The 26,739-nt window shown below is 32.8% G+C and overlaps 1 protein-coding gene and 1 long non-coding RNA gene across 7 annotated transcripts in view; both read right to left on the bottom strand.

Annotated features, from left to right (window-relative positions):
- The window catches only part of armc9 (armadillo repeat containing 9), an 89,543-nt gene that overhangs the window by 41,487 nt on the left and 21,317 nt on the right, over positions 1-26,739 (bottom strand). For 3 of the 6 annotated variants that reach the window (XR_015522322.1, XM_087304690.1, XM_087304691.1), the window contains 11 exons: positions 25,461-25,485; positions 23,944-24,101; positions 21,107-21,205; positions 19,590-19,625; positions 10,527-10,561; positions 8,470-8,581; positions 7,902-7,994; positions 4,814-4,904; positions 2,463-2,586; positions 862-1,001; positions 644-720 (listed from right to left, as the gene is read on the bottom strand). Coding sequence is in view for 5 of the 6 variants with exons in the window: in XM_087304690.1 (XP_087160816.1) it covers positions 644-720; positions 862-1,001; positions 2,463-2,586; positions 4,814-4,904; positions 7,902-7,994; positions 8,470-8,581; positions 10,527-10,561; positions 19,590-19,625; positions 21,107-21,205; positions 23,944-24,101; positions 25,461-25,485 (990 nt within the window). In the remaining variant the exon portion in view is untranslated. Of the gene's footprint in view, positions 1-643; positions 721-861; positions 1,002-2,462; positions 2,587-4,813; positions 4,905-7,901; positions 7,995-8,469; positions 8,582-10,526; positions 10,562-19,589; positions 19,626-21,106; positions 21,206-23,943; positions 24,102-25,460; positions 25,552-26,739 lie in introns of all 6 variants that reach the window. The other 3 variants (XM_087304693.1, XM_087304694.1, XM_087304692.1) reach the window with 3 other exon arrangements.
- Positions 25,820-26,739, bottom strand: part of LOC141380256 (uncharacterized) — a 3,095-nt gene continuing 2,175 nt past the window's right edge. The window contains exon 2 of the long non-coding RNA XR_015522494.1: positions 25,820-26,739. This exon is cut by the window's right edge and continues 1,483 nt beyond it. This is a non-coding gene — a long non-coding RNA (uncharacterized LOC141380256).

Raw genomic sequence — 26,739 nt, 5'->3', positions numbered from 1 at the left:
ACTGCGTGATGCTATCATGTCGATAAGGAGCAAAATCTCTGAGGAATATTTCCAGTAGCTTGTTGAATCTCTGCCATAAAGGATTAAGGCAGTTCTGAAAGCAAAAGAGGGTCCAACCTGGTACTAGTAAGGTGTACCTAATAAAGTGGCCAGTGAGTGTACATACATTACAAACACAATTGACACACAATTATAAGACCTTAACAACAATTACACACACACACTCACAAATAATACGAAATAATAATAATAAAATTAAATAAATCAATAAATAAAACACTAAAAATAATACTGACTAACAGATTAATATTAGTAATAGGCTATCGCTGACTGATATAAAATAAAAAACACTGAGCAAATGAATTAAATACAATAGTCTTAGTATAAAACAATGAACACAATAGGCGTAGTCTTCACTCTCCATTTCAAAAGCCTCAAAAAAAGGGAGTGAAACGTTCAAGGTACGCTTGGCAAGACAAACGTTTTAATCCAAAGCTGACAAAAGCGCTCATATTTGAGAAGCGTGTGACGTAAAAAAAAAAAAAAAAAAAAAGCTAATTGACAGCTTCGGGTTTTGGCTAATCAGGAAGGCGGTGAGCAAACACAAATAAACACTCCCCTGTTTGAGCAATTATCCATTTACCTCATGGTTCTCGTGTCCCAGGAGCTCCGTCAGGACTTTCAGGACGTACTTGGCCTCCTCTGCGCACCTTTTCTTTCCTGAAACATGAGCGGCGGAACATAAACATTGCATTTGCTCGGTACACATCTCCATTTGCCTGAGCAAATAAAGTGGAAAGAAGCTAAACAAAGAGTGATGAATGAACAATGCGTGATGGTTGTGTGATTTCGGGACGTCACCTTGAGTGCGCAGGCAGAGGTTCATAAGGAGGGAAATGGCATATTCCAGAGTGTAGTCCGACAGACAGTCCGAGTCATTCAGCTCTTTGACCAGCCAGCCAATCAGACCGTCTCTGATCATAGCAGACTGCTGCGCTCGCCTGCACAGATATACAAACACTTTAAGGGCCCTATCATACACCCGGCGCAGTGTGGTGCAAGGCGTGGCGCAGTAGTCTTTTGGTAGCTTCAGCTTGGCGCAAGAGTCGTTTTGAGGCGTTGCGCTACGCTGTTTACATAGCAAATGCATTAGCGCTCATATGTGCGCCCATAGGCGTTCTGGTCTAAAAAGGAAGGTGTTCTGAGGCGGACCGCTGGCGCGTTGCTATTTTGAGAAACTATAATAGATTTTTCATTAGACCAAAACTATCCCGGTCTAAACTTCAGCGCAGAGTTGCGCCTCGCTTACACACTGCTTAACACACACAAGAGAGCAATAGGCAAATATCTTTACATATGAAAAAATGTAAATAATAAGGATATATATAGGATATAATAAGAATAGCTATAGGATATAAATATAAAGGATTAAAATATTACAAAACATATTATTTTCTAGCCTACATAAATATGAAAAATCACTGCTTTTATGTCTTCTTCATCTCGGGAGGCTTTTTCAGTTCATTCATAACAATTTGCTTTTGTATAATGTTATTATTATTAGCAGTATTATTTATTATATCCATATTTATATTTGTTTTATTAAAAACAAGCTTAGATTTGTCCACCTGTCAGGTTTTAGATCATATGGGGCGCAGCATGTGTTTTAGGATATAACTCAGGTTTTTGAGCACACTTCATTATTATTGTTCATTTATTCGTTTGCTGGAAATTAGAACTGAATTTAGAAATAGTTTTGAAACGAATATTTGCACTTAATAAACACAATTATTTATTTATAGACTAATTGATGTCTGTGCATAAAGAGTGAAAGTGATCCATTATCTCTCATTCTCACGCAGTAGATGCTCTGTTTAACAGTTTTCTGTTAATTAACTGTTTGCTTGTGAAATGCTCATTTTTTCCATTTAGACTTACTTTGCGTCCTGTAAATAGCGAATGCGCTTATGGCGCGACGCAGCTGGCTCTTAAAGGTAATGGGAGATGAGACTCTGATTGGTTTATTCTCAAAACACACCTATAACTCATTAAGAAAATAAACTCAACCCTTTTAGACCATGGGCCGCGGCACAAGGCAGATTTCCCGTCCTTAAATTAGCAAAAAAGCGTTTGCGCCCTGCGTTTTGCGCTCTGAGCATAGACCGTCAAAATAGAGCCCAGTGTGTTTTATGGTGTTTAGTTCTTGTGTGTTGTTTAAATTGACTATCCTTTTGTTATGTTGCTGGTGTGTGACTTGCATTATAAGCACATTTATTTGATCGCAAAGCCATGACAGCATATAACCATATACAGGAGTCTGTGTCCTAAGCACTTGGCCACTTTCAGCTTAGAAATCAGGGAATAACTCACCTTCAAATGGTGGAGAGAGAGAAAACAAATAAATCAAATTCTTACAAGAAATGTCTGTGTAAGGTTTGATTACCGCTTAAGAAAGGGCATACCTGAGGCTGAGCTTCTGCAGCGCTGCCAGCACATTCTCTCGAGTGACAGACTCTTTCTCTTCAGTCTTCAGACAGTCCAGCAGAAATGGCAGTAAAGCTGGAATCTGAGACAGGTACAGGCGCCCTGAGTGTGAAATACACACATTAACCTGATGAAAACACTAGTCACGCAACACTTTTTTTGCAACAGAGTTGAACTAGGAAAGAGAAAATAGAGAAACAATAATGAATTTGCTCAAAACATTACAACGATTACAAAAGTTTCAGGCGACATAGTCAGATGTTTACTGTCAACGGTGTACGACACAATGAATGTGTGTGATGAACTTTAACTCTTTAGAATATATTCTGCCGTTGTGTAAACACTTTTTAAAGTACTTAATTTAAACTGTGGCAATTAATCTAAAAATAATAAAGTCTATTGTACAAAGCACTGATTTTTATGTAGTTTCAAAATACAATATATTAACATTTTAATGTAGAAAAGCCAACGTGGGTGTGTTTATGAGCACAAATACAGCATATGGGCTCTTATATGTAGTCGTGTTACACTCATATAGCAAGTCATATCTCTCCGGCCCTTCGTTTGGGATGCTTTTCATGAACCGGCCCGCCATGACAAACTAATTGAATAGCCCTGATATAGGGCATAAGAACAGGACGTGTCCTTGGATGTAACTTCATTACTATTGTTTAGTTATTTGTTTGCTGTAAATTAGAACTGAATTTAGAAACACTTTTAAACAAGTCTTAGTGCTTAAAAAACTAAATGAATTATGTAGTCTAATGCTGCGTTCACACCAGACGCGGAACGCGCGTCAAGCGCGAGTGATTTACATGTTAAGTCAATGCAAACGCGCGAATAGACATCCTGCGGTGCGATACGCGCGAATGATGAGAATTGCGCGAATGATGAGAATTGCGCGAATGGTGCGATACGCGCGAATGGTGCGATACGCGCGAATGATGAGAATTGCGCAAATGGCGCGATACACGCGAACTTCAACGGAAATTTGCACCGCGTTAACCAATCAGGAGCTCTCTTTAGGGGGCGTGATTGTGACGTATCGCCTGTTGTCGGTGTCCCAGGGGAAATCCACCAGCAGACACCAACAAGAAGTTCATCAAACTGGGCTGGGAGTCTATGAGCTTAAAGAGCTGGATGTACCTCTGAAAGGATGTAGTGGACTCAGACACGGCCCTAAACGTATCGATGCTGTTTATCATCCTTCATAAAGCACATAAACACGGTTATTTTCTTAATAAAATCCATGTTGGCCATTTAGCTATGAAGCTAGAGTCACGGGGCAGACAGAAGCCCTGCCCATCACGCGAATCTGCGTCTGTTTTTAAGTGAATTTGACATGCGATTGAAGCGGATTTGACGCGCGAATGAAGCAGGGTTTGACGCGCGAATGAAGTGAGTAAACTCAAATGTTCACGCGGCAATTTATGCGCGAATAGTGCAATTTATCCGCGCGTTCCGCGTCTGGTGTGAACACAGCATAATGAAAGTCTTCAGTGGGTGCGTCCAATACATTTCCTTATGCATGAAAGAGAGAAAGTGAAGGCCAAATGGTGGAGGCTCATTCTTTATTCTCGCGCTGCAGATGCTGTTTAACTGTTTTCTCTGTAGCGAAGTGTTCAGTTTTTACACATACAAAGTCCGCTATGTAAATAGCAAAATGCGCTATGGCGCAACACAACAGACTCTTAAAGGGAATGGGAGATGAGACTCTGATTGGTTTATTCTTAAAACACACCCATAAGTCATTAAGGGAGTAAGCTCAACCCTGTTAGACCATGCACCACGGCGCAGAGCATATTTTTCTGTCCTTAAAATAGCAAAAGTGGATTCGGACATGCTCTTAATGCAAGACTTTGCGCCAAGACCGTTAAAATAGAGCCTTAAAGCGCATGGCGCAAAAGCATTAAGGGCATGTCTGAATCCACTTTTGCTATTTTAAGGACGAAAAAGTACGCTTTTCATCGTGGCGCATGGTCTAACAGGGAGAAATTCATTCCCGCCACAGCTACATTACAGCTTCTGGATGGACTTTGGGACAACATTATTAACAAAAATACTAAACCACAATACCATCACACAATAAAACAAACGGATTGATCAGTCTGGCCATGACAATCTCATTCTTGCACTTTAAATATTCAGCTTTGGGTGAACTGTCCCTTTAAATTTGACCAAATTGAGGAGTCACTAAAACATGCTACGTGGATTTAGTGTCATAATCCTAATTTAAGGCCATTTTACTCATTGTGTTGGAGTATTGTGGGCATTCATGATCATTGGATGGGCTTAGAGAACAATATAACGAAGAATCCTTTTCACTCACCATCACACAAAGAGGCAAACGCATTGATCAGTCTGGCCGTATACTGTCTGACAATCTCATTCTTGCACTTTATCAGATGGAGAACAGTTTTCTGTAGAGTAAACCAAAGCAAACTGGTTAGACGAGGTGTCACTCATCCTGGAATGTTTGCGTTGGGCACAATTTGCTGTTAAAAACGATTTCGCTTCCTGCCGAGTGTGTTTTTTTTATCATCGTAATGTGAGACGCAAAGCTTTTCGGGTAGACCGAAAGATGAGCTTAAGGCAGATAAACAGTGACAGTAACTGCTGAAACCTGATTATCCACATTCAGATTCATCCTAAATACCTGGCATAGATAGCTGATGACACATTTTTGCTGAGTAAGTAGGACAAGGATGGGTTTGAAATCATTCTAAAACTCTTAACCCCTTATTGGATGGCAATTCTAACACAAAATAAAGAAGATAAAACACATGCTGTCAGAATTATTAGCCCCTGGTGTAGTTTCCCCCCGACTTCTGTTTAACGGAAAGAATACATTTCTAAACATAATAGTTTTAATAACTCATCTCTAATAACTGATTTCTTTTATCTTTGCCTTGATGACAGTCAATAATATTTGACTTTAACTACTATTATTTAGCTTAAAGTGACATTTAAATGCATAACTATGTTCATTAGGTTCGTAAGGCAAACTAGGGTTATTATGGGGCGTTCACATCAGACGTGGCTTGCTTGAATAAATCACACTATTGAGTTTACTCGCTTCATTCACGTGTGAAATTCACTTCACAATAGACGATGATTCACTTCATGGGCAGGGTTTCTGTCTGCCTGGTGACTCTAATGTTGTTGCTAAATGGCTAACGCGGGTTGTATTGAGAGAGTAGCTGTGCTTTACGTGATTGTATGAAGGCTGATAAACGGCAAGGATTTGTTCGGCACCAACAACAGGTGCTGCATCAAAATCGCGCCCAAACTAGAGCAAGCTCCAGCATATGTCAAAAATTTGCTTAACTCCTGTGTCAGATTAGCTTCATTTGTACGTCAAATTCGATTAATTTGCGCGTCAAATTCGCTTCATTCGCGCATCAAATTTGCTACATTCACACATCAAATTTGACTCATTAGTCCATCAAATTAGCTTCATTCGTGCATAAAAATTTGCTTCATTCACGCGTCAAATGCGATAAATTCGCGCATTAAATTCGCTACATTTGTGCGTCAAACTCACTTCATTCGTGTGTCAAATTCGCTTCATTTGTGCGTCAAATTTGATTCATTCGCACATCAAATTTGTTTCATTTGCGAGTCAAATTCATTTAATTCGCGCATCAAATTCACTTAATTCGCGCATCAAATTCATTTAATTCGCGCATCAAATTCATTTAATTCGCGCATCAAATTCACTTAATTCGCGCATCAAATTCATTTAATTCGCGCATCAAATTCACTTAATTCGCGCATCAAATTCATTTAATTCGCGCATCAAATTCATTTAATTCGCGCATCAAATTCACTTAATTCGCGCATCAAATTCATTTAATTCGCGCATCAAATTCATTTAATTCGCGCATCAAATTCACTTAATTCGCGCATCAAATTCATTTAATTCGCGCATCAAATTCATTTAATTCGCGCATCAAATTCACTTAATTCGCGCATCAAATTTACTTAATTCACAGCTCAAATTCACTTAATTCGCGCATAAAATTAGTTTAATTTACGCATCAAATTCACTTGATTCGTGCATCAAATTCACTTCATTCGCGCATCAAATTGCCGCTTCAACTGAGTGAATCGCGTTGCAGGATGTTTTTATCATGTCTTTGCACTGACTTGACAGGTAAATCACTCACGCTTGACGTTTCATTCGCATCTGGTGTGAACGCACTATTCGGCAAGTCATTGCATAATTATGGTTTGTTCTGTAGACAATCAAAAAAGTATAGCTTTAATGGGCTAATAATTTTGACGTTAAAATTATTTAAAAAAATGAATAACCGCTTTTATTCTAGCCGAAATAAAACAGATGAGGCTTTCTACAGAAGAAAAAAGATTATAGGAAATACAGTAAAAATTTCCTTGCTCTGTTCAACGTCATTTGCGAATAATTTTGACTTCAGCTGTAAGTCTAAATGATATAAAGGGTGACATGAACAAACAATGAGCGATACATTACAGTATTTATTTAACATTAGTTAATGAAATAAAGTCATCCATAGCTAGTTTTTGTTAACTCACAGTGCATTAACTAATGTTAACAAGTACAACAATATTAATAAGTTCATTATTAATATTGAATGACATTAATAAAGGGCAGCACAGTGGCTCAGTGACCTCACAGCAGGAAGGTCGCTGGTTCGAGTCCTGGCTGTGCCAGTGGGCACACTTCTGTGTGGAGTTTGCATGTTCTCCATGTGTTGGCATGGGTTTCCTCTGGGTGCTCCAGCTTCCCCCACAAGTCCAAAAACATGTGCTACAGGTAAATTGACCAAATTGTCTGTAGTGTATGTGTGTAAATGAACGTGTATGGATGTTTCCCAGTACTGGGTTGCAGCTGGAAGGGCTTCCACTGTATAGATCATATGCTGGATAAGTTGGCGGTTCATTCTGCTGTGGTGACCCCTGATGAATAAAGGGACTAAGCCGAAGGAAAATTAATTAATGAATATTATTGATTTATGTATTGTTTGTTTTTGGGTCATATTAGTAAATACATGAACTAGCATTAACTAATGGAATCTTACTGTAAGGTGTGACCAAAAAAAAAGTTATGCAGGGAATGGATAAAAAAGTGACTGTTTACGTGGAACTGGATACTGACTCACTAACATAACTGACAACGAGAGAAAAAAAAAAAACCCCAGAAAGCTTTACATATTTGTGTGTATGCATCATGCAGAAGAGACTAAACGTGAGTGAAAACTGCTAAAAACCACATCCTGCTATGTGACAACAACATCCTGATGGATGAGTTGCTAAAAATAAAGCTGTGTAAACTAAAATTAGTGGTGCTAATGCTTAAATTACTCTGTGTGTGTGTGTGTGTTTCAGCAGGTTGTTACCATAAATATGACCTGTGTCATCGTTGTGTCACCACGTACCTGTTTGTTACTGTATCTCTCCAGAAGGTCGTTGCTGATGAAGGCCTGTAAAACCGTGTCTCTTTGCTCGCCGTGAAGAGATCGAGTCAACCTCTGTCAATAAATTTAACAATTACTGAATCTGGCATTGGAATTAGAAGGAAAAAACAACAGTATTCAATATAAAAGACCTATTGCTGCGTGCTAATTCACATACTTACTAGATATTTGTCTGTTTAAAGTGCAATTTAAAGGCTTAACTAGTGTAATTAGGCAAAGTATAGTGATTAGGCAAGTCATTGTGTAATGATGGTTTGTTCTGTAAACAATCAAAAACAAATACTGCTTAAAGAGTACAACAAATAACTGATTTAATTCTAGTTAAATAAAACAAATAAGACTTTCTTCAGAAGAAAAAATATATAATAGGCAATACTGTGAAAATTTCCTTGCCCTGTTAAACATCATTAGGGAAATATTTGACAAAGAAAAGAAAAAGAGGGCTAATAGTTTTGACTTCAGCTGTATATGAAATTCTGGACCTAAATGTGCTGGTGATTTTAGTTTATTAACTGTAATTAAGGGTTACCCAACGCAAAGCCTGAAGCAGCAGAGCCTTCAGTCGATCTGATCCAGTCAGCAGGTCTTTCTTCAGCTTCTCGTAGTCCAGGGAAGGCAGCAAGGGCACATCTTTGGGCCTCCTGAGAGCAGGAAGTAGCAAAAAAAATAACAAAATACAAACAATGAATCTTGCTCTACAAGTTTTTGAAGGTTACTGACGGGAATTATACTTTAGTTTTCCGACTTAAAAAAAAAAAAAAGATGAAATAGCCTCGAGGCAGCCAGATCACATGCCTTCCAGGTCTGTCTTGAAGGCATTTGAAGAATTATTCCAGTGATGTGATTTACCAGTTACGAGATGGCAGTCAATACACTGATTATATAACATCAACAAACAATAAATAAACAAACAAAAATAAATAATATTATTAATAATAATTATAAATAAATCAATAAATAAATAAATACATAATACTTAAATAAACATACAAATTAAATAAATAAATACATAAATAATAAATAAATACATAAATACATAAAACAAATAAGTAAATAAATATTAAATACATAAAAATAATAAATAAATAAATAAATACATACTTAAATAAACATAAAAATTAAATAAATAAATACATAAATAATAAATAAATACATAAAACAAATAATAAGTAAATAAATATTAAATACATAAAATAATAAATAAATAAATACATAAATAAATAAGTAAAAACAATTAATATTAAAAAAATACATATATAAATTAATAATAAATACATAAATAAACATAAAAAATAAAGAATACATACATAAATTAACCTAAAAATAAATAACAAATAAATAAACACACATAAATTAGTACAAATAAATAAAAGCAAAAAGATGAATAAATAATAAAAAAAATTAAATGAATACATAAATGAACACAAATAAACAAACAAATAAATAAATAAATGAATACACAATTTAATAAATAAATACCAAATTAATTTTGAATATACTTATTACAGGGTATTTTTGTTGTTGTTGTAATTGATCATAATTTATGCTCTTTAATATAAAAATAAACGTGCCTTGCCTTGCCTTTGATATAAGAAAAATAGGCAACATGTTTGTAAATTCCCCGAATAAAAAATAAAAATAAGAGTGAAATATTGATGTTCATAAATAAATCTATAAAATAAGTGTGACATTTCAATATTACGAACAAGACGAGATTTTCTACCAATCCTATAGTTTTAAGTCACGTGACCTGTGCAGAGACCAGGCAGGCAAAAAACTAAATGAATAAAAAATAAAAATAAATAAATAAAAAAATACAACAGGCATTATGGCAGCTACACTGAGATCTGTCCATCTCATATGGGACAGGAGAGGGAGTCCAAGTTTTTAGAAACTGGGATTGTGGATAATTTTTCAGAGGGGGGTAAGATGATTTTCCATCTGTTTCAAGCTAAGAATTTAGATCACGGATCAACAGAGCAATTCAGAGATTTGATTGCAAACTTTAAACTATGCGCATTTATGATCCATATCCTGCAACTGTTTTTTAGTCACATGGTGTTTACAATTATCTTGAGGATATTCCTCAGCGATTTAGTCATTAGTGATTGCGTTATAGCTTGTGATTGATTATATATTTAGTGTCGGTTTCTTTGACTTAGATTAATATTTGCTGGTAGGAAAAAAATGTTCATTCACTTCGGCTATTTGACTTAGAATTTGTACTTTAATTGCACAAATTAGAATAGAGACAGTATAAAACGCATAAAAGCATATAATGATATAGTGCCATGGGTTGTAATGAATCAATGATGCTAACATTTAGCACAAATTAAGAAATCTCTCCTTCCTGACCGTCCTTTCTATGAAGTAATTCAGTAGAAGCACAGCCCAGGCATGTCAACTCATCGGTTAGTAATGCGATATGTTTCTGCACAACAGTTATCCGGCTTTCTAACTAAAATAAGAGAAATCACTCCGCCCATGACTTGGCGGTCAGCAGGAGATAATATCATGTGCAACATGTTCCTCTAGTGGTGTGATGTCACATCAAAAAACTATTAGCAGTAAACAAAAACAACTCACTGAGGTGCCACTGACGCCCGTAGCATTGAGGAAGCCTGAAAGAAGGAAAAAAAAGTGTCATTTAAATCAGTTGATAGAATTACATATCAATGGAAACCAAAATGGCTGGGTGTGTTAGTTCACTGGTTATCCTACAGCAGACATGGGATTAGAACACATGCGTATTATTCCTGCATGCAGTTCAGTGCACTGTAAAAACTGATTAGTTACTTTACTTAACATCAAAAAACGGAGTAAAACCATTGCCTCAAAAGCTACAAGTTGACTTTCTTTAAAATAGTGAGTAAACTTGTTGTAACTTGGAACTTTTAAGTTGATTTAACTTATTTTGTTTTTAATTATGCACGCAGTTCACACTGCAAACACAACTGTTAATGTGCAGTTTCCGTATTTTGCGATTCACAGGTGTCTTCAGTTTATGTCTGGTTGTGAATGGCATTATGCGATGCTGACCAGGGCCCAGTTTTTCAAAAGTAATCCACTAGAATTTTTGATAAGGGATTGGATCAAATCTTGAAAATGGGTTTTTCAAAAGAAAAAACGGATAACATAATCGGATTAGATCACGTAATCCAATCCTGGTTTTGATCCGGATCAAACCTTTGTTTGGGTTTTTCAGACCTTTTTTGTAGGATCTGGATCACTTTGATCCAAAAAACCTGGATTAAACTGATCCCATCAGAAGGGTGGATTTAGCGTGGATTTCATGCCTAAAATGTAATAAAACTTAAAAAATTTATTAAACAATACTATTTTTGGATCATGCAGTATCTTACGAGATATACTATTTATTCATAAGGTTTTAATTTTATTTGTTCATCTGTCAGGCTATAGTGATTATAGGCTTTAACGTATTTAGCCTTTCTGTATAGGCCTCCAGCAAAGTAGAAAGAGTTTGGCCTCATAAAATAATCCCCCAAACAGCTGTCAAAATTGACCAAAAACAATACATTTTATTTAGTCTCTAATTGTATATATATAATATATATATATATATATATATATATATATATATATATATATATATATATATATATATATATATATATATGTATTCATCACAATGAAAAATATTTTTCTTATTAGAATATTTATTAATGATGATAGCAATGATTACAGAATAAACAAAAAATGCAAGAAACGGCAGTGACTGATTTTTGATATCTCTTTCAACAATTGCAAAAAGAGACTGAAAGGGCAGAAGCACAGCTTCGCCTGGCAGAGGAACAACTGACTCTGACCAAACTGCAGCAAACCAAGGCCAGACTTGAGATCCCCCTCCTAAAGGATACGCTCAGACAAGCTGCTCTCTCCACATCAGATGAGGAAGTCTGAGATTATTGTGGAGCTTTTGACATTAAGTCTTTTTTTTATTTACATCTATATTTGAAACTTATTATAAATACCTCAATGTACAGTGTTTGTGTTGTAGGTCTCAGATGAGCGGACTGCTGGAAGAGGATGGGGTGGGCTTTTTCTTGTTTTTCTAATTTATTATTATTAATTTAATATTTAATAAATTTTCTTAGTTTTCATTAAAAAACAAAATAAAGTTATATTGACCCCACGCTGGCTATTCTACTTGTCGCTCTTTACATATCTATAGTTCCACATTGTGATTTCCTATCCTGTTTGAGCACTGGTAATCCAGATTTAGTGATCCTGAAAAGTTCCTATCCGGATCAGATTGATCCAATCCAATGTTGCTTTGAAAAACTGGCTCAAAAAGTAAGCTGGATTACCTGATCACGGTTAGCAAAAACAGAATTACTAAATCTGGATCAATTTGATACGGATTAAACCTATTGAAAAACCGGGCCCAGTTTATCTAACCAACCTTCTGTCTCGCTACAATCCAACCTGCTCTTTAAAATCACAAAACTCAGGGCTTCTGGTAGTACCTAGAATAGCAAAGTCCACTAAAGGAGGTCGAGCCTTCTTATTTATGGCTCCTAAACTATGGAATAGCCTTCCTGATAATGTCCGAGGCTCAAACACACTCTCGCAGTTCAAAACTAAATTAAAGACCTATCTTTTTAGCAAAGCGTACACTCAGTGCATCACTTAGCAGTATGATGCATGAATGTGCTCCACACAGGTTTCTACATCTTGCTTATATACACTATGAACAGCAGCTACACTAATTATTCTCTTTATTCTCTTCATGGGGAGACTCATCCTGAGGCCCTCAGACTATGCAGCGCCACTGATTCAATCCAAGACCAGTGACGAGATGATCCCAAGGTTTCCATAATCCTGGATCAGGCCGTATCCTGAGCATCTGCTGGGGTGGTCATGGAGAAGCGGAGACCATGAGACTAATTCCTATAAAACTCCAGTGACAGACGAGCCTTCGCTGAGGTCCAGCTTCTCCAGCGCTTAGACTGCAGCTCTGCACAAGACTTTAGGCCAAAGGAGAAACGGTTTCTCTCAAGGTTTTTTAATTCTTCACTTTCGCCAATTGGTGATGTTTTTTCCTCACCGCTGTCGCCACTGGCTTGCATGGTTCGGGACCTGTAGAGCTGCGCATCGATGGATTTGCTCTGCAGTGTTTGGACTCTCAGTAGTGATTATTAAACCACACTGAACTGAGCTAAACTCTGAAAATTAAACTACACTGTTTCAATTTACCATAATCTTCTATGTGAAGCTGCTTTGACACAATCCACATTGTAAAAGCGCTATACAGGTAAATGTGAATTGAAAAACACTGAATAATAAAATGTATAAGATATAATCAATAGAGAAATAAGTCTGTAAACTGGTGGTTTATTTCAAGGTTTTTGTAGCGCAATATAGACTACCTGACAAAAGTCTTGTCGCTTATCCAAGTTTTAGGAACAACAAATAATACTTTGACTTTTAGTTGATCATTTGGAATCGGAAGTGGCTCATATGAAGGGCAAAGGCCTCTAGATGACGCTTATTTGAGCAAAAAAAAATATGATCATGTCTTGATTTTTATTGATTTAATTAGGACAGTAAGGTCTGACTCTGCCTAGACAAAAGTCTTGAACTGAACAGAAATAATGTCCAGTATAGAAAATAAAGTCCTGCTGCAGTGGAGACAGATGAATATTGTGTCTGACTCCATCATGAGCTTGGAGGACTGCATCCATACATCTCTGCAATGAAAGAAATCACTTATTAAGTCATCTGGAATGGCAAAGAAAGCGTTCTTGCAGGACTCCCAGAGTTCATCAAGATTCTTTGGATTCATCTTCAATGCCTACTCCTTCATCTTAACCCAGAAATGCTCAATAATGTTCATGTCTGGTGATTGGGCTGGCCAATCCTGGAGCACCTTGACCTCCTTTGCTTTCAGGAGCTTTTTATGTGGGGGCTGAAGTATGAGGAGGAGCGCTATCCTGCTGGAGAATTGGCCCTTCTCCTGTGGTCTATAATGTAACGGGCAGCACAAATGTCTTGACACCTCAGGCTGTTGATGTTGCAGATCTCTCGAACGCCCCAATACTGAATGTAACCCCAAACCATGATTTTTCCCTCACCAAACTTGACTGATATCTGTGAGAATCTTGGCTCCATGCTGAATCCAATAGGTCTTCTGCATTATTTGTGATGATTGGGATGCAGTTTAACAGATGATTCATCTGAGAAATCCACCTTCCGACACTTTTCCAAATGATCAACTGGAAATCAAGTTATTATTTGTTGCACGTACAATGGGATCCACAGCAAGACTTTTGTCAGGAAGTGTACAACACCAACCCACCAATAAATCACTTTAAACTATTAAAAACTTTTATAAAAGTCACCTTTTTCCAACTTTTCAATGCTTAAAGTTATTGCAAGAAAGATCAAGCTCCAACAATGCCATTTAAAAGCAGAAATAAACAGAGAAACAAATAAAAATAAAAGCGAGATTCACAAAATACGGAAAACCGCTAATTTGCATTTATTTTATTTAAAGTGCCTTTATTCAGTAATTTAAAAGCAGCATGTTTACTCACTTTTTAAAGTTAACCAAATAACCGTTTTAAGTAAAGTCGAATAATCGTTTATTTACAGTGTGGGGTTATGCATATGCACATGCATTGAATGAACTGCAAGAAATGGAGGGTTAGTGAGAGGAACTCCCCAGAGTCATCATAAGCGCCGCACCTGTGGGATCTCATTACAACTGGCAATTCTGGCATCTCAAGGATGCAATTACAAGCATTGGGGACGGGTTAAACTGAAACCCAAGAGCGAGTGGTTCTGCGTCATTTCAAGTATGAGTGCTAGTGGTTTTGGAAGGAATGTGGGACCAGTCGGGCTGCATGATTATGACGAAAATCAAAATTGTCAATTATTTTCTGTTGACATTGTGATTGAAGTATAATTGATTGATGGTTTAATTCGATTTACACCATTCACTGTTATCAAATTCTGGGTTCCACACAATTCCTTCATGTTGTCCCGATCGAATCCATTAAGTTAACTCAATCATTTTTAACAAAATTAAACATGAACGTTTTAACAAACTTAAGTGGATTAAATATTAAAATTTTAAAATAATACTTCAGATACTGTGTTAAGTATTACAAAAAGTATTAAAAAAATATTTAATGATGTCCCAACACAAGTATATTAAGTTATATTAATTGTTTTATGTTCAATCATCTTAAATTGGTAAAAACAACAAGGTTAATGTAATGGATTTGTGTTGGCACAACATGAAAAAGCTAAACAGATTCTGAGATATTTTTTTGGACTGACAATTTTTTTTAATGCTTAATACAGAACCAGAAGGGTTTTTCTTCCAATTGTTTTATGTTCAATGCACCAAAATTAGTAAAAGTCATTAAGTTGCTCCAAAAAATCCTCCTGAATTGTGTTGTTTCTGCTCATTTTATATAAGTATTTTTTCTTCATGTCATCCCAACACAAATCCATTACATTAAGGTCATCGTTTTTACCAATTTAAGTGGATTAAACATACAAAAATTAAGTTGACCTAATGGATTTGTGTTGGGATGACATGAAGAAAAAGCTACTTATTTAAAATGAGTTGAAACAACACAATTCTCAAGTGTTTTTAAATACTTTTTTAATACTAAATACAGCTTCTAAAGTATTTTTTTTTATTGTTTTATGTTCAATCTATTTAAGTTTGTAAAAACGATTAAGTTAACTTAATGGATTTGTGTTGGGATGGCATGTCGAAAAAACTACTACAATAATTTGGGAGTATTTTAGGGACTGAAGATTTTTTTATAGTAAATACAGCATCTGGAGTATTTAAAAAAACAAGCTCAATCCACTTACATTTGTAAAAAAACAAAACAAAAAAAAAACACAAAAAAGTATTTTAAAAAACAACTTAAATTAATCCATTTAAATTTGTTAAAACAATTAAGTTGTCCCAAATATACTTCAGAATTGTGTTGTTTCAACTCATTTTAAATAAGCAGTTTTTTTTCCTCCATATCGTCCCAACACAAATCCATTAAGTTCTGTTAATTTTTTTATGATCAATCCAACTAAATTTGTAAAAACGATTAAGTTGACTTAATGGATTTGAGTTGGGATGGCATGAAGAAAAAACTAGAAACAACACAATTCTGAAGTATCTATCTGGGAATGAAATATATTTTTTAATAATAAACACAGCATCTGGAGTATTTATTTATTTATTTTTTTTTAAATTATGTTCAATCCAATTAAATTAGTAAAAATTAAGTTGTCCTAAAAACTACTTCATAGTTTTGTTGTTTCAACTCACTTTAAATAATATAATATTAATATAAACATATATATTTTTTCTTCATGTCATCCCAACACAAATCAATTAGGTTAAGGTCATCGTTTTTACCAATTTAAGTCAATTGAACATACAAAAATTAAGTTGACTTAATGGATTTGGGTTGGGATGACATGGAGAAAAAACTACTTATTTAAAATGAGTTGAAACAACACAATTCTCAAGTGTTTTTAAATACTTTTTTAATACTAAATACAGCTTCTAAAATATTTTTTAACTGTTTCATGTTCTATCGACTTAAGTTTGTAAAAATGATTAAGTTAACTAAATGGATTTGTGTTGGCATGTAGAATAAACTACAACAATAATTTGGGAGTATTTTAGGGAATGAAGATTTTATTTAATAGTAAATACAGCATCTGGAGTATTTAAAAAATAAGCTCAATCCACTTAAATTTGCAAAAAAAAAAAAAAAACCTTCAGAAAAAAAAATACTTTAGAATTGTGTTGTTTCAACTCACTTTACAAAAGTATCTTTTCTTCATGTCGACCCAACACAAATCCATTACATTAAGGTCATTGTTTTTACCAGTTTTAGTGGATTGAACATACAAAAATTAAGTTGGCTAAATAAATTTGTGTTGGGACGACATGAAGAAAAAACTACTACAACAATTTGTGACTATTTTAATGACTGAAGAATTTTTTTAATACTAAATACAGCATCTGGAGTATTTTAAAAAAATAAGGTCAGTGCACTTAAATTTGTAAAAAAAAAAAAAAATTAAGTTGTCTTCAAAAAAAAAAAAAAAAAACTTCAGAATTTGTGTTGTTTCAACTCTCTTTACATAACTATTTTTGTCTTCATGTCATCCCAACACAAATCCATTAAGTTAATTGTTTTTACCAATTTAAGTGGATTGAACATACAAAAATTAAGTTGACCTAATGGATTTATGTTGGGATGACATGAAGAAAAAACTACTTATTTAAAATGCACAAAAAACACAATTCTGAGGTATTTTTGGGACTGAAGATTTTTTTTAATACTAAATACAACTAATTAAAATTTGTTGAAACGACACATTTTTTTCTTTATGCTGTCCCAACACAAATACATTACGTTAACTTAATTTTTTTATGATCAATCCACTGAAATTGGTGAAAACACTTAAGTTAATGTAATGGATTTGTGTTGGGACGACAAGAAGGAATTGTGCTTTTAACGATTACATAACCATGGAGTCTGATTGATTGTGCATCCCCAACGTGAAGACTTCATTTCCTGTTAAATGTGAGCATCCTGCTGTATTGTCACGCTGATTTGACTCCAAACTGGTTTGTGGAAAGATTTCTGCATGTGTTATTAGCGCAAACGCTCTCCTGTCTGGAAATTCTCAAGTGTTTGCTGTGAATATTTGCAGTTTGTCTGCGTGAGTGCGTTTCACAACCAGGTTTACATACATAAGTCTGATATAATGAGAATATCCTGGAGCGGAGAAGGATTTCATGGGTTGTGTGTGTCAGAACTGGCTGATTTATTGTAATCTATACATTAATAAAAGGAAGAATTAATAAAATATGCTTTCTAAATATGCAGTTGAAGTCAGAATTATTACCCACAATTTTTTTCTCTCTTTTTTAAATATTTCCCAAATGATGTTTAACAGAGCAAGGAAATTTTCACAGTATGTCTGATAATGTTTTTTCTTCTGAAGAAAGTCTTATTGGTTTTATTTCGGCTAGAATAAAAGCAGTTTTTCATTTTTTAAACACCATTTAAGTACAAAATTATTAGCCCCTTTAAGCTTTATTTTTTTCTCGATAGTCTACAGAACAAACCATCATTATACAATAACTTGCCTAATCACCCTAACCTGCCTAGTTACCCTAATTAACCTAGTTAAGCCTTTAAATGTCACTTTAAGCTGTATAGAAGTGTCTTGAAAAATATCTAGTCATAATCATATATTTATGTACTCTATTTATTTATTTATTTTTTTTTTTATTTATGTACTCCATTTATTTAAGTATTTATTTATTTATGTACTTCAGTTGTTTATTTATTCTTTTCTACATTTATTTGTTTATTTATTCCTTTATTTATTTATGTGCTTTATTTCTTTAATTTATTCCTTTATTTATTTATGTGCTCTACTCCTTTTTTATTTATTTATTCATTCATTTATTTATGTATTCCATTTCTTTCTTTATTTATATATTCCTTCATTTTTTCCCTTTATTCCTTTATTTGTGTATGTATTTATTTATCCCTTCATTTATATATTCTTTTATTTAAGCTATTCCTTTATTTATTTATTTATTCATTCCTTCATTCATTTATTTATTTATTCCTTTATTTATTTACTCCATTTATTTATGTATTTATTTATGTACTCCATTTATTATTTATTTATTTATTTATTCCTTCATTTATTGATGTACTCCATTTATTTATTTACTCCATTTATTTATGTATTTATTTATGTACTCCATTTATTTATTTATTTATGTACTCCATTTATTTAAGTATTTATTTATTTATGTACTTCAGTTGTTTATTTATTCTTTTCTACATTTATTTGTTAATTTATTCCTTTATTTATTTATGTGCTTTATTTCTTTAATTTATTCCTTTATTTATTTATGTGCTCTACTCCTTTTTTATTTATTTATTCATTCATTTATTTATGTATTCCATTTCTTTCTTTATTTATATATTCCTTCATTTTTTCCCTTTATTCCTTTATTTGTGTATGTATTTATTTATCCCTTCATTTATATATTCCTTTATTTAAGCCATTCCTTAATTTATTTATTCCTTCATTCATTTACTCCATTTCTTAATTCATTTATTTGTTCCTTCAATCCTTTATTTTTTTATTAAAATCGGTGATTGTGTATTTTTGCGGTGTTCTTCCTTGTTCCTTCTTAACACTATCCGATGTGTCAAGTTTCACATCAAAACAATTTGTCACTGTTGAAATGTAACCTCGAAGGTCAAGTCACGATGTGCTTCTATTACCTGACACCAGGAAGTCTGTTTATTTAAAGTAGGAATAAATATCCCTCATAAACTAATCCTGAACTTTTTTCTGTCTGTTTTGCATGAATATGATCCGCTCAGGGCAACTGGAGACAAGCAAAACGGCTCAAAAACAAAGCCAAATCTTATAATTGAACAGTATAACGTGCCTCCTCTGGGATTCAGTATCAATAGGGAACAAAAGTGGGTCAATTTTACTCCGAACACGAACGCAGGGTCTCGTGACAAAAGAGCGATCTAATGGAAACTAGATGAACTATAGACAGAAATAAAACAGGCAGGAGGAAAGAGCAGGAAACATCCAGAAACTTACATATCCGTCATCATAAGGGCTCATAGAGTAATATCCCTTCATGAGCAGATGAGCACACACACACATAAACACACACAGAAGATATGATTGAAGACACTGCAGAAGCATGGGGACATCCAAACACATTGTACAACCATTCTGGACGTAAATAAACATTGGGTTTTGCATGGTAACCAGTGTTGGGGAAAAAAGTAATATATTACAATTTTACGTCTAAAATTGTAATACATTAGAAAATATATAAAAATTGTAAAATTAGACATTTTTACGTCTAAAAAACGTAAAAAAATTCAAATTACAATAAAATAACAGCACATTTATATTCACATTGCGTCCTTAAAAGGGCGAGGCAGTGGCGCAGTAGGTAGTGCTGTCGCCTCACAGCAAGAAGGTCGCTGGGTTGCTGGTTCGAACCTCGGCTCAGTTGGCGTTTCTGTATGGAGTTTGCATGTTCTCCCTGCCTTTGCGTGGGTTTCCTCCGGGTGCTCCGGTTTCCCCCACACTCCAAAGACATGCGGCACAGGTGAATTGGGTAGGCTAAATTGTCCGTAGTGTATGAGTGTGTGTGTATGAATGTGTGTGGATGTTTCCCAGAGATGGGTTGCAGCTGGAAGGGCAGCCGTTGCGTAAAAAATTGCTGGATAAGTCGGCGGTTCATTCCGCTGTGGCGACCCCAGATTAATAAAGGCACTAAGCCGACAAGAAAATTAATGAATGCGTCTTTAAAAAGTGACTAACACATTTATTTACGTTTTATTTATTTTTTAGGTAACTACAGATTGTAATATGTTACTTTTTTTCCCAACACTGATATGAACACAATAATTTTTGCAAATGTTATGTAACATTTCAGCCTATTATGTAGGGTTGGGTATTGTTTGGGTTTATTTCAATACCGGTGCTAAATCGATACTTTTAAAACGATACCGGTGCCTGAAACGATACTTTTGAGCCACAAAATGATGGTGGATGACTTTTTTTATTTGACAAAATCTTTTAAAATTTATTTTAATAGTACAATATAATTAAAAAATAAACATCAATTCATATTTTATACATTTGAATTGCATTAATATATTTCCTTTGATCATTTGCGGGTCACTTGTACTTTTGGGGGGCGCATTGTACCACATATCACAAAATACTTCGAAGTCATTTTCTTTCATGCATCACTCTGCAGTCTTCATAAACAAGATAATTAAAATAACTTAAACTCAAAATAATCTTTCTTGTTCATTTATTTGACAAGTCACTTTGTACTTTTCACATTCAAGTACATCAAGGCACATTGTTGCACCTGTCAACTTTACCAGATACAGTTGAAGTCAGAATTATTAGCACCCTTTGAATATGTTATTGGTTTTTAAAGATTTCCTAAACGATGTTTAACAGATTCAGGAAAATTTCACAAATTTAACAGGAGGGCTAATAAAATTGTACTTTACTGAAATACAACTGCTTTTCGGCACAGATTGTGTTTGTATGATCAGAAGAGCTGTGTGTGTGTGCTGACTCACAGTGCCGGGTCTGGTGAAGTCCAGGCTCTGAGCTGCACTCTGTCTCATGTTTCCGCTGAAGAGCCGCACACAAACACCCTGCAGGTACTCTGGGGAAATCTGAGAAAAACATCACATTCCCTTGAGCTTTTCAAAAGGATTAACTATGTTCGTCAGGAATAATTAGTTAAGTTTTCTGTGAATAATGTGTGAGTAGCGTGTGTATTGTGTGCTCGCCATCTTTACACTGACGATCGCTTCCAGGGATTCCATCAGGAATTTAAATATTGATATTATTTTATTTATTTTTATTAATTTATTTTATTAATTTATTATATTATAATTTATTATAATATATTTTATAATAATTTATATATATATATATATATATATATATATATATATATATATATATATATATATATATATATATATATATACACACACACACATACATATATATATATATATATATATATATATATATATATATATATATATATATATATACATATATATATATATATATATATATATATATATATATATATATATATATATATATATAATATTATATGTTATTATATTATATTAAAAATTATATTAAAATTATATTATCTATTTTGTTATATTAAAACTAATTATATTATATTATTGATTATATTATATTATAATTTAGTGCATTATATTATAATTTATTTATTATCCTTTATATTATATTATACTTCAAAATATATTAAATTATATTATATTAAATTATATTTTAATATCATTTATATTATATTTTAGAATTTAGTATATTATATTTTATTGTTTTTATTTTAATTTATTATATTATATTATTATATATTATATATTATACATTTTATTATATTATATTAAAAACTATATAAAAATTATATTATATTATATATTTTGTTATAATAAAATGGATTATATTATATTATATTGTTTTTATTATAAATGATTATATTATAATATATTATAATTTATTGTATTATATTATAATGTATTTATTATCATTTATATTATATTATATTTCAAATTATATTATCATTTATATTATATTATATAATATTATAATTTATTATATTATATTATAAATTTTATAACATTTTATTATATTATAAGATATTATATTATATTATTTTTTAAATTATATTATATTATATATTTTATTATATAAAAATTGATAATATTATATTATATTTTACTGCTTTATGATAATTCATTATATTATATTATATTATAATTTGTTGTATTTTCATTTATATTATATTATTCATTCATTCATTTTCTTGTCGGCTTAGTCCCTTTATTAATCCGGGGTCGCCACAGTGAAATGAATCGCCAACTTATCCAGCAAGTTTTTTACGCAGCGGATGCCCTTTCAGCCGCAACCCATCTCTGGGAAATATATTTTATTATATAACATTATAATTTAATACATTATATTATAAATGTTGTCAGATATTATATTATATTAATTATATTATTCTTCATTTAGCTGCATAATATTTTGTTTTACATCACGATAACAAACTATTTAAGAGCAAAAATATCCTAACATTTTTGTGCAGCAACAAAATATTTAAAAGACGATAAAAAAAGCATTTAAAAAAAGAGAAAACTTTGATTATTAGTTAAAAAACATTTTTATAAAACATACTAAAATATCAAATCATCTATTAAAGGGACTAAGCCGAAAAGAAAATGAATGAATGAATGAATATCAAATTATATTATAATACATTTAAGTGTTACAAATATAATTGTTAACCACAGTAATAAGTAATACGCATGTGACTGGAGATTCAGGATTGAAGCTTCCCATAACTGTGTTATTTATTTAGTCCATTAAGCCACCTATTATCTTGTGTGTCGTGCAACAATCAACACATTTCTATCTATATTCATTTCATATATTTAAGCATTATGTAATTAGTGGATGAAGGATGTTTGTTAGGCCTAATGGGTGTCCAAACTCAGTCCTGGAGGGCCGGTGTCCTGCATATTTTAGCTTCAACCCCAATTAGACACACCTGGGGTACCTAATCAAGCTCTTTCTAGGTACTAGAAACTACCAGCCAGGCATGTTGAAGTAAGATGGAGCTAAACCAGGGGTGGGAAAACTCGGTCGTGGAGGGCCGGTGTCCTGCACAATTTAGCTTCAACACTAATCAAACACACCTGAGCAAGCTAATCAGTGTCTTCAAGATCACTAGAAATCTGTGAGCAGGTGTGTTTGATTAGAGTTGGAGCTAAATTGTGCAGGACACCAGCCCTCCAGGACCGAGTTTGCCCACTCTTGAGCTAAACTATGCAGAACAGTGGCCCTCCAGGACTGAGTTTGGACACCCCTGGGCTAAACTATGCAGTTTGGACACCCCTGGGGTACAGTATATGCACAGGGAATTTTAATTTGCAATCAGCCAGATTGAGTGCTTCCGGTGAACTGTTTTGCATTACAAAATCAGCACGTTTCAGATCTGGTTTCTTTAAAAATCAGTGATCTTCACTGCCTGATGATAAACAACATAAAGTGGGTCTCAGATCAGGCAAGAAGCACTGCATTAAGTTACTTTTTTTTCTTGCCATGTCTTTAATATATGTATTTCACTCAGTATTTTTAGTGGAGTTTCTGCACTAGGCTGCTGCTACTGACGGTCTTTCATCTCGTTTTACGCTTGATCAACTGAATAAATGCTTATGTCTATTAAACTGATTGTATTTGAAATAAATTACATTATCAGTGGTGTAAAAGGAACCTCATAAAATTGAAAATAGTCACATTAAGCTTTCAGCGGGAGTTTATCATTGAGTTTTCTGTGAATAATGTGCGAGTATTGTGTGCTTGCCATCTTTCCGCGGACGGTTGCTTCCAGGGAGTCCACCAGTTCGGCTGTGACCCCGATGAGGTTGTGGTGATCGGCCTGCAGTTTGGCGAATCTGCGGATGTGGACGGCGGACTTTCTTTCTGCCTCAGTCAGCTGGAGCTGCATTTGCTGGATGGCTTCTGTTTCCACAAAACACACAAACAGTCAGAGAAGAGGTTGGAGTACATATGCACAATGCAAAAAGTCAAATTGTCACAGTGCATTGTACATATGATCAGTAAATACTAAAATATTATCATATATATATATATATATATATATATATATATATATATATATATATATATATATATATATACGTAAGGATTATATTTAAAATTGTATTATTATTAAACATTATTATATTATATTTAAAAATGAATTACTATTAATAATTTAAATTATTATATCATATATTGCATTATATTATATGACAATATATTATATTATATTATATTGAATTTAACATTAAATATTATGACAAATCTATATTATTGGGTTATATTATATTTAAAAAATAAATGGCAAATTATTATATTTTAATTAAGGATAAAAGTAATTTTTGGGGGATTTTAATTAATATATTATTAAAATATTTATTATATTATAATAAATTGTATATATATATATATATATATATATATATATATATAATATATATAATATTATATTATATTTAAAAATGGATTATTATTAAGAATTTAAATTATTATATTATATTATTTTATTTTATATTATATTTATTGCATTATATTTTAAAAATAAATGCCAAATAGTTATATTTTAATTAAGAATAAAAGTTCTTTTGGGAGGATTTTAATTATTATATTATATTATTAAAATATTTATATTATGTTATAATACATTTTTAATTTAATTATAATTAGAAATTTAAATTATTATATTTTATAATTTATATTATATGCTATTATATTATATTATATTATATTATATTATATCATATTATATTATATTGTATCATATTATGTTATATTTAACATTTAATATTATTATTACAAATTTAAATTATTCGGTTATATTATATTTAAAAATAAATTCCAAAATGTTATATTTTAATTAAGGATAAAATTTTTTATTTTTATTTCATTAAAATATTTAAATTATATTACATTTTAAAATGATTTATTATTAGGAATACAAATTTTTATATTTTATTAATTTATATTATATGCTATTATATTATATTATATTATATTATATTATATTATATTATATTATATTATATTATAGTTTCCCAGTGATGGGTTGCAGCTGGAAGGGCATCCGCTGCGGACCAATGAGCTGGATAAGTTGGCGATTCGTTCCACTGTGGCGACCCCAGATTAATAAAGAGACTAAGCCGAACAGCAAATAAATGGATGAATTTTATATCATATAAAAAAAAGTCATTATTGTTAATGATTATATTATATAATATTATACAGTCAAATATGAATACCGCCTAGAACTAGAGTAAAGAACAATCCAGAACAATCCACCTTTGTTGCCTTTTCCAGCGTCATTCTGGTTTCCTGATGTTAAGGCTTCAATTCATCATTTCAGTGGATTAATGTCAATAATTGTCCCTGCCTTCAAACCAAACACACACACACACCACCACTTGTTCATCAAACACAATGATTTTCACAATCCACAGCCATTGTTTTGACACAACACCAGAACAAGAGTGTTTCATCACAATGCACAATGCACTGAGATGTTTAATTATCAAACACGATCATAATCCTGTATTTCAACATAGCTCGACGGAGTTTATTACAAGTCACAATTCTTGATGTTATAAAATCAGCAGTTTTTTTTTTAATATAGGCTCATTTCACAGCATTAAACTGTTAAATTTTTCATTTTTTGAATTCATTTGGCTGATTTCAGGGTCTGTCAAGAGCATTATTAGCTTAGCTAAGCATAGATCATTAAATCAGATTAGACCGTTAGCATCTCACTCAAAAAATGGCCAAAGAGTTTTGATAATTTTCCTATTTAAAGTTTTACTGTTCAAAGACTGACCGAAAATGAAAGGTTGCTCCTTTATAGGCTGATATGACAAAGGAACTATACTCTCATGCTGGTGTAATATTCTAGGAGCTTTGCTGAGATGTTAAACTATTAAACTTAATTGTTATCCTCAGGCTTTTCTGTATTACAAGAGAGTTTGATTGAGGTTTTGTAAAGTCGCAATTCTTAATGTCATTAAATCAGCTCTTAAAGAAACACTCTAATTTTTCAACTCAGAGTTAAAGAGTTGAGTTTTACCATATTTTAATCCATTCAGCTGATCTCCAGGTCTGACCGGAGCACTATTAGCTTAGCTTAGCATAGATCATTGAATCGGATTAGACCGTTAGCATCTCACTCAAAAAATGGCCTCATTTTCCTATTTAAAGCTTCACTCTGTTAAAAGACTGACAGAAAATGAAAGGTTGCTCCTTTATAGGCTGATATGACAAGGAAGTATACTCTCATTCTGGTGTAATAATCTAGGAGCTTTGCTGAGATGTTACCTAAACTTAATCGTAATCCAGTTTTTATCCAGTCTGACTATAAAAAATACATTTTATTAATGTTTACTATTTTAAGCTGGTTATATTCACACACTGCTGCCACACAACTGTGTTTAAACCCCTTATAAAAGTGTTTTCTGCATAATAGGTCTCCTTTAAAGAATGATTAATCGATTATCAGAGCTTTAAATGGAAACCACTGATTTTTGATTGATTTATTTGTATACATGCGTGTGGTTTATGTGGTGTGTATTTG

The sequence above is a fragment of the Danio rerio genome, chromosome 22 (genome assembly GCF_052040795.2).
Source record: "Danio rerio strain M-AB ecotype USA chromosome 22, GRCz13ab, whole genome shotgun sequence".
Classification (NCBI taxonomy): Eukaryota; Metazoa; Chordata; class Actinopteri; order Cypriniformes; family Danionidae; genus Danio; species Danio rerio.
The sequence above is the reverse complement of the archived record's forward strand: the minus strand, read 5'-3'. Positions and strand labels throughout refer to the sequence as shown.